We start from the raw sequence: 17394 nt of genomic DNA on the forward strand, positions 1-17394 counted from the left end.
AATAGTGCTTTGTCATATAAAAAATTATTATGCCTTAATATCCTTTAACCCGATTCAAAATTCCATTATTCTATTATAATTAAAGGTACCGAATCGTTGCCATACAGTGACTAACAGTATATACACCATATTCTCCACATCTTTAGGGGTTTTTTTTAGAACAAAAGATTTTATGAACGTATTTCTGTTGTTAGAAAGATTATTTAGTCTAAATACTACATTATGGTTTATAATTTAAGGTTAAAAATATTACAATAAATTTCACCAGCTTTCAACAGGGTGAAACCAACACACTTTTTCGCTTACTCCAACCCCCAAAATTATTGTCGGGGTTTGCTTAGAACCAAATGTTTAAGGAAAATGTATTTCCGTAAATTAATCAAAACGGGAGAGTCCATTACGTTTTATAATTTAATGCACTGAAAATATTACATGTGTTCAACAACCTATTTTAGTCAGTCTCCTAAACATCCTAAACCCCTGTGTTAACGAAGAACAATTAATTCTCTCTAAGCATTCGACTCAACATCAAGTCTGGCACCGCACAATGCTCGAGCCCTACCAGTATCTATGTCAAAGCAGATCTAGGGGTGGTTCAACACACTACTCACTACCCTTGTATTCTACCTCACTGTACACTACCTGAGCAATGGGGTTGTGATTCTCTGCCATTTTCTCACACACACTGATCCACTACATAGCCACACACACGCACATCACACAAACCACTGTCGTTATACACTGGGACGATGACAGTCTAGCCAACCCCTCGCCGCCCAGTGACTGCCACCCTCACCCAGCACAGCCGCCCATTGCCACCCATCGCCGCCACCCGCCGACCAGCTGTACTGATAATACATATCTCAATGGTGTACCAAAGGAGATGTTCAGAAATAATAATGTAATATGCACAAAATATAAATTTACCCAATTTGATCCAAATATTTTAATACACGAGCGAACTACACCAGTTTTACTTATTCTCCAGGTTCTATATAACATATTTCTTCAGAAGAATGATAAATAAAACATGAACCAGTGCGAATTTCCGTTTAGTAAATACATACTTCCAAGCAGAGTTATGAAAATAGGTGGATAGTGTGTTTGCCTTTTGGTCATCAAAACGAAAAAGTAAAGTGATCCCGGGTCTAGGTCTTACCATGAAACCAACGGTAATAGCGTAGTGAAAATACTCAAATCCTTAGACACTCATAGCTAAGAATAAAAGCTTATGGGTCAGAATGAAGTTATATCTGAAACAAAGCAACAACCTCTTTAAAAATAATTTTGCTGAGGAAAAACATTATTGTGACATAAACTACCATAAAATGTAATGTGAGCAAATGTCTTAGTCGAGAAGAAATACTTATGGATCGCAATGAGATTATACCAGACTTGACCTATCCCACAGACATTGGTAACAAAGAATACATGCCAATGGCATTGATTGCTTTTAAGGGGCAAAAATATCTAATCAAATTCGTCCAATTTATTTGGAAAAACGCTAACCAGGAAATATGTTGCACAAGTAATGGACAGTTATGGACTTTTCGAAATTGGCCGAGCAATCTTTTAGACAAACATCATTATTATAATTTTATTACATTAAAACAGGGGCCAACATTTAATATTTCATCGAAAGTAAATCTGCGTTTAAAATAGAGTAGGATGACTTTTGTAGCTTTTGTAAAATTTAAACCAACAGATGGTTAATTTAACCTGGATTAATTATTTGTCGCTCAACAAGAAATCGACAAGAATTATGAAATGAAATTGACTATACTGTTTAACGATTTCTTTAAGTACTGTGGCTCATAATAAAAACTGAATTTACAAAATTGGGTCAAACATGAACAAATACTGGGAAAAATTATACAATTAAAACTCTTTGTCAGAATTGAAACTGCATTAAACCATATATACTTGAAATATGTAATTATTTTTTAATTTAATAAAACTTAAATTTTGTCATTCGTGCAGATTTTGAAAATAAAATATCAATATCCGAAGACCTGAGATTCGGTTACTTCCTAGGCCTGTTGTTAGCTACAGAAACGAACACAAATTGTTTACTAAACTAGAAAAATAATGTGGATTATACTAAAATAAAATACAATTGAAACCCACGAGCAATAAAAATACAAAACAAATAAGGTAAACAAGGCGATAAAACTGAAGAATATTTTATTAACCTCGGGTTGTTTTTCTATTGTTGAGGAGCGTTTAAACAAAGGCGCGTGTGATGATGCAAACTACCAAAATATACTCAATTATTCTCTGTTCTGAGCTCACCTTTCATAATTATTAATTGTCATAAGCATTGTATTGCAATGAAATTTCCTGTACAACATTGTTCTCACACTCATTGTCTTTGTATGATTCTATTTATTTTGTTGCATTACTATCATAATGCATTGTCCGAGACACACAATTATTGCAACTGAATATGAATTCTGTTATTAGCTATTTGTGTATTAAGGGCGCAATGACTGTGCTCGTAATACACACAGGGTTTTCCCTACCACCATATTAGGTTAAGTTATTTGCTTACCAGTTATTCGGCGGATGTGGTTGGTTTAGAAACGCCAAAAGTGAAATCAGCTGATTAGCGAGCGGGAATGATCCATTCTCGCTCTAGAGCGTAAATGAGCTACTTTGCGTAACAAATGTGGCTATGTGATTATTTCCATGCAGTGCCAGGAAAACAATTGTACCCTCTGTCGTTACTCGTTTGGTTTCGGTCATATCACAAGCAAATACATATACTTAATTAAAATACAGTGTAATATAAAAGATGGTATATGATAGTCCAGACAAACAACAATAAAACAATATCCATCGTTAAATAACGCCAATTTTGTTCAATTTTCCAATCGTTACACAAAGTATCGTTACGTAAGTGTCGAGCGAACGCTTATTGTTTAACAGGATAGAAAAAAATTCCCTTTCGGTTAGTAACCTATTTCAGGCTTCATAGAAACATTTCGTTTATGTTTTCAAATTGACTCTAGTATGATTCAACAACAAGACAACCCACTTTTAATGTTCCATTTCTAAATCAACAATCCTACCACAATGGACTTCGTCACAGAAGATAAAGTTCCATGTTTTCCAACCAAGTTGTTGTATGCGTTGTTACATGATTTCGTCAGCACCCAGCGCTGCTAAACAAACCTCAAAGTGGGAGTTGTAGTGCTGATCTGCATCAGCAGTTCCACATTCGCTGATTTTACACGTCTGTTATGAAAACCATAACAAGAATTTTAGTATTTTCTTTCGATCGATTAAATACGCTTGGAGTCAAGTTTATGCAATAGTCTCAATCAGACAAAGACAAATAAATTATACTAGCATCTCGTAGAATTATTAAAAGCAGAAACAAAATATGTACAAAATTGGTTTTACGTAATTTATAGAGATCTAAGAGTGAAATTATTTAGATGAACTCTAACGTTGATTTTACAATTATAAATAAAAGTCTAATTAGCTTTTTAGAACGAAAGATAAAAACTACCGAGTCCAAATTCGAATACTGACACACTTCTCTCCAGGTAAAACAAAAAAGTAAAATATCTCGATGCAATATAATATGTTAGATTTTTTCAGACTTCATGATGCAAGCATTCGAATCCTCTAATATTTAACAGTAAAAGCAATACTGAATTACTAAACTACGACGCCAACACACTATGGGTACGATTCAAAGTGAAGATAAATGTACGAGTGTATAGTGAATTGTGCGAAAACTTGTTACTGAATAATAAAAGGTAATTCTTTAACCACGTTCACTAAAATGTGTAACCGAGAACATCCCGGCCAAGTTTGTGGTTGAATAATTTGCAAGGTGTTTCAAATTTCCCTCGGATCGAACAACAATCTTAGGTTTACTAGACAACTTTTTCATTCACTTTCACTTTCCCATATACCTCCACCACCTCCAACATCTACCTCTTGCCATTTAATTTGGGACACTGAAGAAGGCATCATCTATATAGACTTTCTGTCACCAAAATGAAAAATGTTGAATTAGGTCACAGAGAAACATAGTGTCTAAGACTCTATTTACTACCTTATTGTTTGTTACTAAGATGGTTGAGGTGTCAAAGGTCTGGTTCGATCAAAAGCCAAATCTCTTAACTCAACCACCACCTCTACTCACGAAAATATGGTCTACACGATGTACTACCATGACACTCAAATGTGTGTGAAACTCGTCAAATCTTTAACAGTTTACTTGGACGGTTATCAGTTTGGAACAGTTATCTTTGGAGTTTTACTCGAAACACCAAGCTGACAAAAACTAACTCAACTTTCACAATACAATATTCCACCCCCCTACTTTAGACCACTGTCAGCAGTTGTCTCGTGTTGGTTATCAGTTCGTCGTACGACGTTCGCGCGCTTCATGAAATGTTTGCCGCCAATTCCGGCGGACTGCACGCCATCCACTGATTACATTCTTACTCTGTTGTTACCGCTTTTATTTGTTCATTGCGCATTCTGGCACGAGAGGGCAGACACGTTAAACACGGTAATGCCAATAATATAGATTAGATAGAGGTCAGATGTTGTAACACGGTGGAATCGACGTACAGACCGAATTATAGCACCTATAAACACGACGTTTGACTTCTACACGCATTACATAGGTTTTAAAAACAATGAGAAATGAATTTCCTCATTTCTTACGGTGTTTAACCCTACGATTCATGAAACTTTAAATGTCATTCCATCGTGCATCATCAACAGTACTACTGATCAAGTTAGCTGATTTTCAAAGAGCCAACCTATACTGGAGGTATCAACTAAAGTGAACCAATAACCTTTTATTATGAGAAGGACAGTTAACTGCTTATGAGGCGCTCCATTTTATGTCTAAGGATTTTTTTGAATGGTATCGGATTTCCATATTGAATACTTTTACCTTTCCAATATGACCGACAACTTTGATATTTTTGCAAAGAATATAAGTCTTAAAATTGTATCTGCATTAAAAGATCATAAAGTACATCCAAAATATTACTTCCATTGTTTAAAAACTAGGTGTTCTACTGATACAGATCGATACAGATCAGATGAATCTTTAGCCCGGTCTGTTTATGATACAGGACAGTCGAACCACCGAACGTTTAGACACTTATTTTATCAACCAATGGATTTTTTGCGTACACGTTAACAAGCCAGAAAACATGAAATTAAAATGACTACAAGATAGAGTTGAAAATGTGTAAAAGATGACAACATGTATAACTCGAAAGAAAGAGGAAAAATACAAAAATACATTGTAATTTTTACACAGTGTAAAAATACACAGTGATTTTATTGCATGTGGTCAATATTCATTATTGCAGGTTCAGCACATGGAGGAAACCGAGAACTTGAGTCAATACAGTTCTAACCTAGCAGGCCTTGAGATCTATCCTAATTGAGTTTTCTCAAGATCAAACCTTCTAATTACAAGAGCACTTATACTCAGAAACTAAACTTTGACAACCATAAATACCAAATACTTGGACTATACTGGTACAAAACATGTTTGCACTGAAACGAGACGTAAAAATTCCTTATGTGAGTCGCTAACGACGTCGTCGTTTGAGCCACGCATGTTCACGCAATAAATACAACAGTGTCGGACTGTGTTCACATATCCTGTACATTGTACAATATGCTCACCCCCCCCCCCTCCACCACCCACGGCAGTGACCAATGATATATGACTGCAGCACACGAATCCCTTGGCATCCGGCTTTTGTTATCCTTACCGACAAATCATAATAATGTTTTATTGTCAGCAATAAACGTATATTCCACAATGGAGATTTGTATATATTTTAATGTCAAGAAACGACTCGTTGAATTTAAAGGGAAAAAAGGTTAAACTGAAGAGACTATCGCTAAGCATTGTATTTAGTCGGAACAGTTGTATTACTTACAAATTGTAGATCACGAACGTTCCGTAAGAATATCAGAAAAACAAATTGGTTGGCCAATAAAAGACGACCATTTTTATTCACTCTGCTTTCTTCATTTTATTTTTAAGAACGTTTAATACAAAATTGTGCAAAAAACATAAAGTTGGTGCTTGTAAAATATTGTGGTTTAAACAGTTGTTCAGGCATCTTTCCTTTAACAGGATACTGTCTAGGGTAAGTAATGCTATAAAACCCACATTAAAATAAAATTATTAGCAAATGTTTGCAAAACAAATGATTTTTATTGCTTTCAATTTTCCACAAATACCTTTACAATTTACAGTAAGTTAAAGTTAAATTTTTAATTATTTATAAATTTTTACGTACCATTATTTATTTTAGTAGTTTTGGCAAAAAATAAGTCTACTAAAATGGACTATTTGTGTTCGGTAGTTTAAAAAGTATAAACCAATGCTAAATATCTTCAGGTAATTGTTACCTGATACCTTTCCTAAAGTGAGGCTTGAGGTTGGAAGAAAGTCATTTTCTTATTTTGGCCCGCAGTTGTATAATGGCCTCCCTCAGGACATAAAGAGCTCCAAATCGTATGGCTCATTCAGGGCCGCAATGCATAAAAAAAAATGTAAATTGTAAATGTTTTTTCTTTGTAGTTTTTTGTATATTAAATTTCTGTATATATTAGGTTAGTTTAGTTTTAGTTTGACTTGAGTAAGTTTGAAAATCATGTATATGAAACTCGCTTGTAAATAAAGGTATTTTTATTTATTTATTTAATTAATGAATGCATGTTACATTCTGAATCACATCGGTAAACAAATCCTAGTGGATGGTAAATTGTAACAGAGTTTCATTCGATGACAGGAACTTTACCCATCAGCAGTCGGTACAATCTGAGGAAGTTTGATCGTATATCTGCCTATCGCAAACAGGCTAAGGTGCTCTCTTTGGAAACACAACGTTTTCTACAAACTGTTTTGATTGTTCACAAGATTCAAGATTCAAATTTGCCTCCTATTTTAAAAGGAAACTTATGCCTCGAACGTCAGTTAGGAAACACTGTACTATGTAGGCAGGACGGCTTGCTTGAAATGCCTAGAGTGCGGCGTGAGACAGGTGAAAGGGGTTCTCATACTTTGGACCCCCAGGCATACATGAGATAGGTAAAAAGGGGTTCTTATACTTTGGACCCCAGGCATAAAATACCCACCCAAGAAATATGAAAAGTCTGTCATGTAATTCATTTAAGGCCAAATTCAAGCTAGTTTAGTTTCACCTACTGTTTGTACTGTTTGTAATTATTGTGTAAAATGTACTGTGTGTGTAAGATGTAATGATTTGAGTTGTCTTGAGTAATTAGGGGAGGTACCTTGGGCCTAACATGGGCTCTTATGGGGAAATAGATCCATACAACATCTATACAACATCCTAAATGTAACATGAATTGTGATTCCCAACGAATCCTTAGCAATTGATCCTCTTTCCAGAAAGCGGAGCAGTTAAAATCCGGGTAATGGTTAAATTAACATCTAAACTTCGGACGAGATCGGCAACGCTCGGGCAACTTCGGCTCTGGTGCATCAGTGATCGATCACTTTGAAGTTGCCACTGCCAACCCTACGGCAGAAAAATCCCTCAGGAAATTCCCACCCTGTGTTTACACTTTTAAAATGTTCGTTACATCCCGGATATAAAATTATTTTAAATAAAATAAAAAACTTAAATAAACGTTACCTTAATTAATGCACAAAGTGAGAGAAATCTGACTCAATTAATGGTAAGATCAATAATTTCCTATTATTTTATTAACGGAATCACTAATTAATACCAATTATTTTTCGAAAATTACGGGGAATTATTTATACAAAACCTATCCCTTGTTTTTTGCTCATTAATGACAAAGAATCAAGGAAAATACTTAAATATTTCTTGCTCCACGAGGACAACCGAGAAAGCCATTTTCTTGGGCTTAGAGTCGTTATTTTTAATTAAAAGCTAGGTAAGAGTATATAGCAGTACTTAGTTGAAAAACATTAAAAATAATGATACTTTTTATAAAAGCAAAATAATAATTGATTGAATTGTATGAGGGATTAGTATTCTAAATTTATTAACTATTAGGACTAGTGTTAAAACTGTTAATCGGGATTGTATTATTCGTTCATTACACATACAAATGTACAAAACGGTACAGACATTGCAATCCAGAGTAGTTAGTTCTCTATGTTTATACTGCAACGTACTCGCAGTGTTTCTAACATTGTATCTTCTAGCTCTAACTAAACATTGTTCTGTTGTCTAATTAATTTCGGTACAACCACATGCGTTTGGTTAAACATTCAAAGTTTGTTTTTGATTTCATTCTCAAAAATAATTTTTTAAACACTTTTGTTTGAAATCCAAATATTTTTACCAAGTGTAACTGCAGAATAGCCTCGCCATGTTTACACTGCCAAATAGGAAGGTTAAATTGGTTTTTTAAAATGTATAAATGACATGTATTAGAAAACAGCACATATTTGTAGATTTGCTATCTATATCAGGCAGTCACTTATCTTACGCTGAGGGTTTGTCAACAAAATTTGCATCTTATTCTAATACAACACAACTAATACTAACTAAAAGTGAAGTACACCGTACATACAGGGTGTTCAAAGTAGGTAGGAACACAATTTACATAGTGATTCCTTGGGTCAAAATAAGAAGAAAATTAAGAATAAAACTTTCCAAAATTGCTTTGTTAACCAGATATCCACCATTTTGTATTTTTTACACAAAAATTTTATCTTTGGATTGTTCCAGCTGATCTGTATGAAACTTGGTATGTATGTTACGGTATAAGATACCAACGTGATAAAAAAACACTATCTTAGTCCGATTCGAAATATCAAAATGGTGGCCCTATGAATCAAAACGTAAATTATGTCCCTACCTTTTTTGAGCAGCTTCTATATTCTTGTTACTGATGATGCGTTTTGTTGTAATTTGGGAAATTTCTTTGTGTATGAACCGTAAATTTTTGCTATGGCAGCGTCAGAAAAAAATAAATTAATTTCACATTATGGGAAAATTATTTTTCCTCAAAACAAGTTTTGCAGGTTATTATACAGAACTTAGTAGCATCATTGAGACCATTGATACATCATTTACATATTATACCGCCCAACTATGATGCAGTCTCACTCCGACGTCAAAGGGCAATAGAGGGTTTGTAGTTTACGAGCGCTAAGTGCTCCAAGTTACAACCTACAAACCGAGCGCGCTTGGCAAGATACGTATCTGAATATATTTGTATTCATTAGTTTCAGACTTGAACTCCATTTACCTTGCTGTGCAAGCATAACACAGACTGTTTGTGTTTCAAACAGATTAGTTTAGATTACTTGGTTGCTTCAACTCGCCTTCACTGTTTGAACATTTAATTGTGATTAATTGATTATCATTCGGATTTCATAGTCAATGGTAAGGTTACCACAAAAATACAATGATATAGCTACAGTAAGGAATTAATTACAAGATTTATTGTTCCTATTTCTTATTTCATGTCATTTCAGCTGATTAATGTAACACTTAACACAGAATATTGTCATTAGTTGGTATTCCATCTCAACAGATTGCACCACATTTTTTGACTTCAAATTTTTACATTACATTGGAAGTCTATTCTGTGTAAAGGCCTAGTCAATGGTTTAATTTATCTACCTGGAAATACTAGCTAAGGTTTGGTTTGAACATTTCCAAAGTCGACGTTTAAGCTAACAGTTGTACCTCTCGACCACACATATTTACTGAATACTGATAGAGTAATGAGAAAAGTAATACCTGCAGGAGAAATTCGGACTATCTTTGTAATATATTAAAATAATGTCATACTAAAGAGGTAATAGTTTCTTATCTTTGTGAACTATTTGTTCTTTATACACATTTAGTAGACAGTTCAAAAATAGCCGCATGAAAACAACACCACAATCATGATAGTACATCAAAATCATAATCGACGCCCTTTATCACGTTAACCTAGAATTAAAACTTCTGCAATTATTATTAATGCAACGTGCCCAATCGCTATGCGTGGATTAAAATTTTATTGTCTGCTTGTTTAAGAATGCAGCGCTGTGGTTCTTTCAAATTAAGAACAATGAATTGCCATGTTACTATACTTGTTATTGCAGAGGCGCCGTATAAAGTGAGACTGCAAAAACAACGCGGTGTCTATATTGCCTACTAGCGCCGTCCAACTGACGTTAGAAAATTGCTTGTTAATTTTAAACAATCTTAATAAGAGTTAATTTGTTAAGACGTTACGTTAGTGTAAAAAATTACGTTGTAGATTGGTAGAATGGTTAAGGATTTAGGATGTTTGTCCTTCTTCAGTCAATAGCTGCTGTTTTTAATGAAAATAAAATTCTTCTCAGTAATTTTACACAATTACTTGTGTCATACAATTTACTACAAACAAACAAATACGGAAAATTGAATAAAAACTGACCAATGAAAGGCTAAATTACCTATGTCACTATAATCAATACTCAAGCCATGCGAATCACAGTAATTATTTTCATCCTTATGAAAAAAATCTTATGGAGTCGATGATATGGGTCATATGTGCGGGTCGCACATATTCTCTTTTACAAAAAATATACTACAGTACCATATCGTAATTCCAATTTATTTCGTTCGTCGTAGTGTTGGTGTTACATAGCGTATTTTACTACGATAGGGAGTTTTAATACCCCTTTATCGTTAACTGGGTAAGTGAACATGTTAAAATATGTTTCGGCAGCTTAACATTTGATTTCGTTATGCGTTATATGATTCATTTAGCTTTTCGAAAACGAACAAAACAGGCAAAATACTAGATCACATTTTGTAAAGGCCGTTTGTTTGTGAAGCATTTAAACATAACAATATGGAAATATATGACCCTTTAGACTTTTTTTTAGATAAAACTTTAATTCGTTTAACTGCAGTGATAACTAAACAAATTCTTACTTAGTATTTAATCTGTTTGGTTTCTGGGGACACTTTTGGTTCATTATTTTAAAAGGTCAAGTTGATCAAAAGTAAAAGGATATAAGGCATTATGTCATGTTTATTTTATGTGCACGATAAAATAACCTTGTATTTCAGTAACAGTAAGCACTAGCGAAAGAGACGTGATTCTTGAAACTAATACCTTTGACTATGGTAATACACAATTGCTGTTTTAATGGTACAAATAAATCGAGAATATTCCCTATCAAGTCCACGGCACTGAATATTCCGGAATTGCAAAAAACCTAATAAATATCGAATATCGAGCTAAGCCAGCGCAGTGATTTAATGAGGCGTTGTCTGCATTTGAATGAAGCTCCGCAATGATCGTTACATGATAAGTGCGTCCAGTTAGGGATTTATGCTTCCAATTTATAGGAACTGATAAAGTAGATATTCGCGCGACACTAGTCAAGCGTTGTTAAAATATTCTCAGTATTTAGAGTCGTTATGGCATTTACTTGTGATTTTGCGTTGTATTTGACACATCACAAAAGGATTTTGAGGATTTACTGGTTTCAGTGGCCTTGTGATGGTTTCAGTGGCATTGTGAGTTATTTTTAAACACAGAGTGATCTTTGTTAAATTATTGTTCCTACCAATACATGAAAGTCATCACATTGCCACATCTGTAAACAGTACGCAAAATAGGTTATTTCCGCTCTAGAGCTGGAATGGATTATTTTCGCTCTAGATCTGGAATGGATTATTTCCTCTCTAGTGCGGGAATGGATCATTTCCGCTTGCTAAATCAGCTTATTTCACAGTTGGCGTTTCTACACCAAGCACAGCCGCGGATCAGGTACGTTAACAACCGGTATGCAAATCACATAAACTAAAGATCAAACAAAACCTTTCATATTCAACTAAAAAGTTCATCTGTGCGTTATGATAAGTTAATCATATTGGTAAGATAAATCTCGTGTGTATTTCAAGCACTAACAGTCATAGCTGCTGAGTGAGGCCATACATTTCGAGAGCGGCAATGACGTACTTTGCGCTCTCAATAAACAAATAGCTATTGCAATGCTAGTGCCATGATATGATAACATGTGCTAATACAAACAAACATGGTGCAGCATGTAGTAAATTTTAACCAGGTGGATATTTAACGGGTTGAAAACAGAAAGCCTACAGAGATGGCGTGCAGTGCTTTGACATGATAATGCTGGCGGCATCTCTATGTTTATGTTGTGTGATTAAGTTGGATTGTGTAGTAAAATACTGCGATTCAGCAGTTTGTTGATATATGAATGACCACTCGAGGGGACAAGCAATGCCTAAGGTTGCATTGTGTTATTGTTGGCCCACTAAACCACTGCCTCAATTATCTCCACTACCAATATAACAATCATAACACAATAGATTATTTTCAGGCGTTCGTAAATCTTAAACAAATTTAACAAAAATCTGTTTTTTGTTTTATCAAGACATGTTTTCACAGCTGGTGGTTAATAGTTTGTTTTAATTAATTAAATAGTGTACCTATTTGGTAATAATTTACTACAGTAACTATTTACACTCGTTGTCGTAAATATAACACACACAATAGTGCTTTCGTTAACACTCTGAACATTAATTTAGAAAACATATTACAGTCAGTACGGGGGAAATATTTGCTCCTTTATTGCAGTTTTCAATATAATCCGTTGTTTGTATGAAGCTTGTTTCCAAGCCTGTGCATATAGACACTTAAAAATGAAAATTACACAAGGGGAAATGTCAATTCATTATGTTTGAATATCCACAGAAAAAATACAATAATATATAACAAGAAGTTAAAAATAGGATTACAATTTATGAACGTAGTAGTATATACAGTTTTATCGCTGATAAAATTACTGTATACCTTAGAATGTATATTTTATCAACAAGGAATCTACAATGATTATTATGACCAGTCTATACTTTTACTGAAGATGTGATTGGATTGTTCATGATCCAATATTCCAACATTCTCAAGTAGCAACACACTCAATGGTTTACAAAACAATAGGTGAATCTACCAAAGCATCTACCTACAGTGATTGTTATGACCAGTCTATACTGTTACTGAAGATGGGATTGGATTGTCCATGTTCCAATGTTCCAACACTCTACACGTAGCAACACACTCAATGGTTTACAAAACAATAGGTGAATCTACCAAAGCATCTACCTACAGTGATTGTTATGACCAGTCTATACTGTTACTGAAGATGGGATTGAATTGTCCATGTTCCAATGTTCCAACACTCTACACGTAGCAACACACTCAATGGTTTACAAACCAATAGGTGAATCTACCAAAGCATCTACAGTGATTGTTAAGACCAGTCTATACTGTTACTGAAGATGGGATTGGATTGTCCATGTTCCAATGTTCCAACATTCTACACGTAGCAACACACTCAATGGTTTACAAACCAATTGTTGAATCTACCAAAGCATCTACAGTGATTGTTAAGACCAGTCTATACTGTTACTGAAGATGTGATTGGATTGTCCATGTTCCAATATTCCAACACTCTACACGTAGCAACACACTCAATGGATTACAAACCAATTGTTGACTCTACCAAAGCATCTACAGTGATTGTTATGACCAGTCTATACTGTTACTGAAGATGGGATTGGATTGTCCATGTTCCAATATTCCAACACTCTACACGTAGCAACACACTCAATGGCTTACAAACCAATTGTTGACTCTACCAAAGCATCTACAGTGATTGTTATGACCAGTCTATACTGTTACTGAAGATGGGATTGGATTGTCCATGTTCCAACACTCTACACGTAGCATCACACTCAATGGCTTACAAACCAATTGTTGAATCTACCAAAGCATCTACAGTGATTGTTATGACCAGTCTATACTGTTACTGAAGATGTGATTGGATTGTCCATGTTCCAATATTCCAACACTCTACACGTAGCAACACACTCAATGGTTTACAAACCAATTGTTGAATCTACCAAAGCATCTACAGTGATTGTTATGACCAGTCTATACTGTTACTGAAGATGTGATTGAATTGTCCATGTTCCAATGTTCCAACATTCTACACGTAGCAACACACTCAATGGTTTACAAACCAATTGTTGAATCTACCAAAGCATCTACAGTGATTGTTATGACCAGTCTATACTGTTACTGAAGATGTGATTGTATTGTCCATGTTACAATGTTCCAACACTCTACATGTAGCAACACACTCAATGGTTTACAAACCAATTGTTGAATCTACCAAAGCATCTACAGTGATTGTTATGACCAGTCTATACTGTTACTGAAGATGTGATTGGATTGTCCATGTTCCAATGTTCCAACACTCTACACGTAGCAACACACTCAATGGTTTACAAACCAATTGTTGAATCTACCAAAGCATCTACAGTGATTGTTATGACCAGTCTATACTGTTACTGAAGATGTGATTGGATTGTCCATGTTCCAATGTTCCAAAACTCTACACGTAGCAACACACTCAATGGTTTACAAACCAATTGTTGAATCTACCAAAGCATCTACAGTGATTGTTATGACCAGTCTATACTGTTACTGAAGATGTGATTGGATTGTCCATGTTCCAATGTTCCAACACTCTACACGTAGCAACACACTCAATGGTTTACAAACCAATTGTTGAATCTACCAAAGCATCTACAGTGATTGTTATGACCAGTCTATACTGTTACTGAAGATGTGATTGAATTGTCCATGTTCCAATGTTCCAACACTCTACACGTAGCAACACACTCAATGGTTTACAAACCAATTGTTGAATCTACCAAAGCATCTACAGTGATTGTTATGACCAGTCTATACTGTTACTGAAGATGTGATTGAATTGTCCATGTTCGAATGTTCCAACACTCTACATGTAGCAACACACTCAATGGTTTACAAACCAATAATTGTTGAATCTACCAAAGCATCTACAGTGATTGTTATGACCAGTCTATACTGTTACTGAAGATGTGATTGTATTGTCCATGTTACAATGTTCCAACACTCTACATGTAGCAACACACTCAATGGTTTACAAATCAATTGTTGAATCTACCAAAGCATCTACAGTGATTGTTATGACCAGTCTATACTGTTACTGAAGATGTGATTGAATTGTCCATGTTCGAATGTTCCAACACTCTACATGTAGCAACACACTTAATGGTTTACAAACCAATTGTTGAATCTACCAAAGCATCTACAGTGATTGTTATGACCAGTCTATACTGTTACTGAAGATGTGATTGTATTGTCCATGTTACAATGTTCCAACACTCTACATGAAGCAACACACTCAATGGTTTACAAACCAATTGTTGAATCTACCAAAGCATCTACAGTGATTGTTATGACCAGTCTATACTGTTATTGAAGATGTGATTGGATTGTCCATGTTCCAATGTTCCAACACTCTACACGTAGCAACACACTCAATGGTTTACAAACCAATTGTTGAATCTACCAAAGCATCTACAGTCATTGTTATGACCAATCTATACTGTTAATGAAGATGTGATTGAATTGTCCATGTTCCAATGTTCCAACACTCTACACGTAGCAACACACTCAATGGTTTACAAACCAATTGTTGAATCTACCAAAGCATCTACAGTGATTGTTATGACCAGTCTATACTGTTACTGAAGATGTGATTGAATTGTCCATGTTCGAATGTTCCAACACTCTACATGTAGCAACACACTCAATGGTTTACAAACCAATAATTGTTGAATCTACCAAAGCATCTACAGTGATTGTAATGACCAGTCTATACTGTTACTGAAGATGTGATTGAATTGTCCATGTTCGAATGTTCCAACACTCTACATGTAGCAACACACTCAATGGTTTACAAACCAATAATTGTTGAATCTACCAAAGCATCTACAGTGATTGTAATGACCAGTCTATACTGTTACTGAAGATGTGATTGAATTGTCCATGTTCGAATGTTCCAAAACTCTACATGTAGCAACACACTCAATGGTTTACAAACCAATAATTGTTGAATCTACCAAAGCATCTACAGTGATTGTAATGACCAGTCTATACTGTTACTGAAGATGTGATTGAATTGTCCATGTTCGAATGTTCCAACACTCTACATGTAGCAACACACTCAATGGTTTACAAACCAATAATTGTTGAATCTACCAAAGCATCTACAGTGATTGTAATGACCAGTCTATACTGTTACTGAAGATGTGATTGAATTGTCCATGTTCGAATGTTCCAACACTCTACATGTAGCAACACACTCAATGGTTTACAAACCAATAATTGTTGAATCTACCAAAGCATCTACAGTGATTGTAATGACCAGTCTATACTGTTACTGAAGATGTGATTGAATTGTCCATGTTCCAATGTTCCAACACTCTCAAGTAGCATCACACTCAATGGCTTACAAACCTCTACAGTGATTGTTATGACCAGTCTATACTGTTACTGAAGATGTGATTGAATTGTCCATGTTCGAATGTTCCAACACTCTACACGTAGCAACACACTCAATGGTTTACAAACCAATAATTGTTGAATCTACCAAAGCATCTACAGTGATTGTAATGACCAGTCTATACTGTTACTGAAGATGTGATTGAATTGTCCATGTTCCAATGTTCCAACACTCTCAAGTAGCATCACACTCAATGGCTTACAAACCTCTACAGTGATTGTTATGACCAGTCTATACTGTTACTGAAGATGTGATTGAATTGTCCATGTTCCAATGTTCCAACACTCTCAAGTAGCATCACACTCAATGGCTTACAAACCTCTACAGTGATTGTTATGACCAGTCTATACTGTTACTGAAGATGGGATTGAATTGTCCATGTTCCAATGTTCCAACACTCTCAAGTAGCATCACACTCAATAGCTTACAAACCTCTACAGTGATTGTTATGACCAGTCTATACTGTTACTGAAGATGGGATTGAATTGTCCATGTTCCAATGTTCCAACACTCTCAAGTAGCATCACACTCAATGGCTTACAAACCTCTACAGTGATTGTTATGACCAGTCTATACTGTTACTGAAGATGGGATTGAATTGTCCATGTTCCAATGTTCCAACACTCTCAAGTAGCATCACACTCAATGGCTTACAAACCTCTACAGTGATTGTAATGACCAGTCTATACTGTTACTGAAGATGGGATTGAATTGTCCATGTTCCAATGTTCCAACACTCTCAAGTAGCATCACACTCAATGGCTTACAAACCTCTACAGTGATTGTTATGACCAGTCTATACTGTTACTGAAGATGGGATTGGATTGTTCACGTTCCAATACACCTTCCAGCGTTCCACACATTTCAATGTTTTAAATACACAATGTCTAACATCTTTTTGCCTTACATAAAACAAAATGTCTGATTTTAATTTGCTGTCAGATTTTTTAATTATACATACTTAATTCCAGCTTTAG

General features: G+C 35.0%; 1 protein-coding gene across 5 annotated transcripts in view; it reads right to left on the minus strand.

Moving 5' to 3' along the window:
* LOC129002105 (transmembrane protein 47) overlaps positions 1-17394 on the minus strand; it is a 140163-nt gene that overhangs the window by 70454 nt on the left and 52315 nt on the right. The window contains exon 1 of one of the 5 annotated variants that reach the window (XM_054429668.1): positions 643-766. The exons of the other annotated variants lie outside the window; for them this stretch is intronic. Within the exon in view, the coding sequence (XP_054285643.1) occupies positions 643-672 (30 nt within the window). The 5' untranslated portion in view covers positions 673-766. Of the gene's footprint in view, positions 1-642; positions 767-17394 lie in introns of those variants that run through there. 5 annotated transcript variants of the gene reach the window in all.

Source organism: Macrosteles quadrilineatus, unplaced genomic scaffold (assembly GCF_028750875.1).
Source record: "Macrosteles quadrilineatus isolate MER2022 unplaced genomic scaffold, UCM_ALF_1.0 Scaffold_9__3_contigs__length_116548681, whole genome shotgun sequence".
In the NCBI taxonomy this organism is placed as follows: Eukaryota; Metazoa; Arthropoda; class Insecta; order Hemiptera; family Cicadellidae; genus Macrosteles; species Macrosteles quadrilineatus.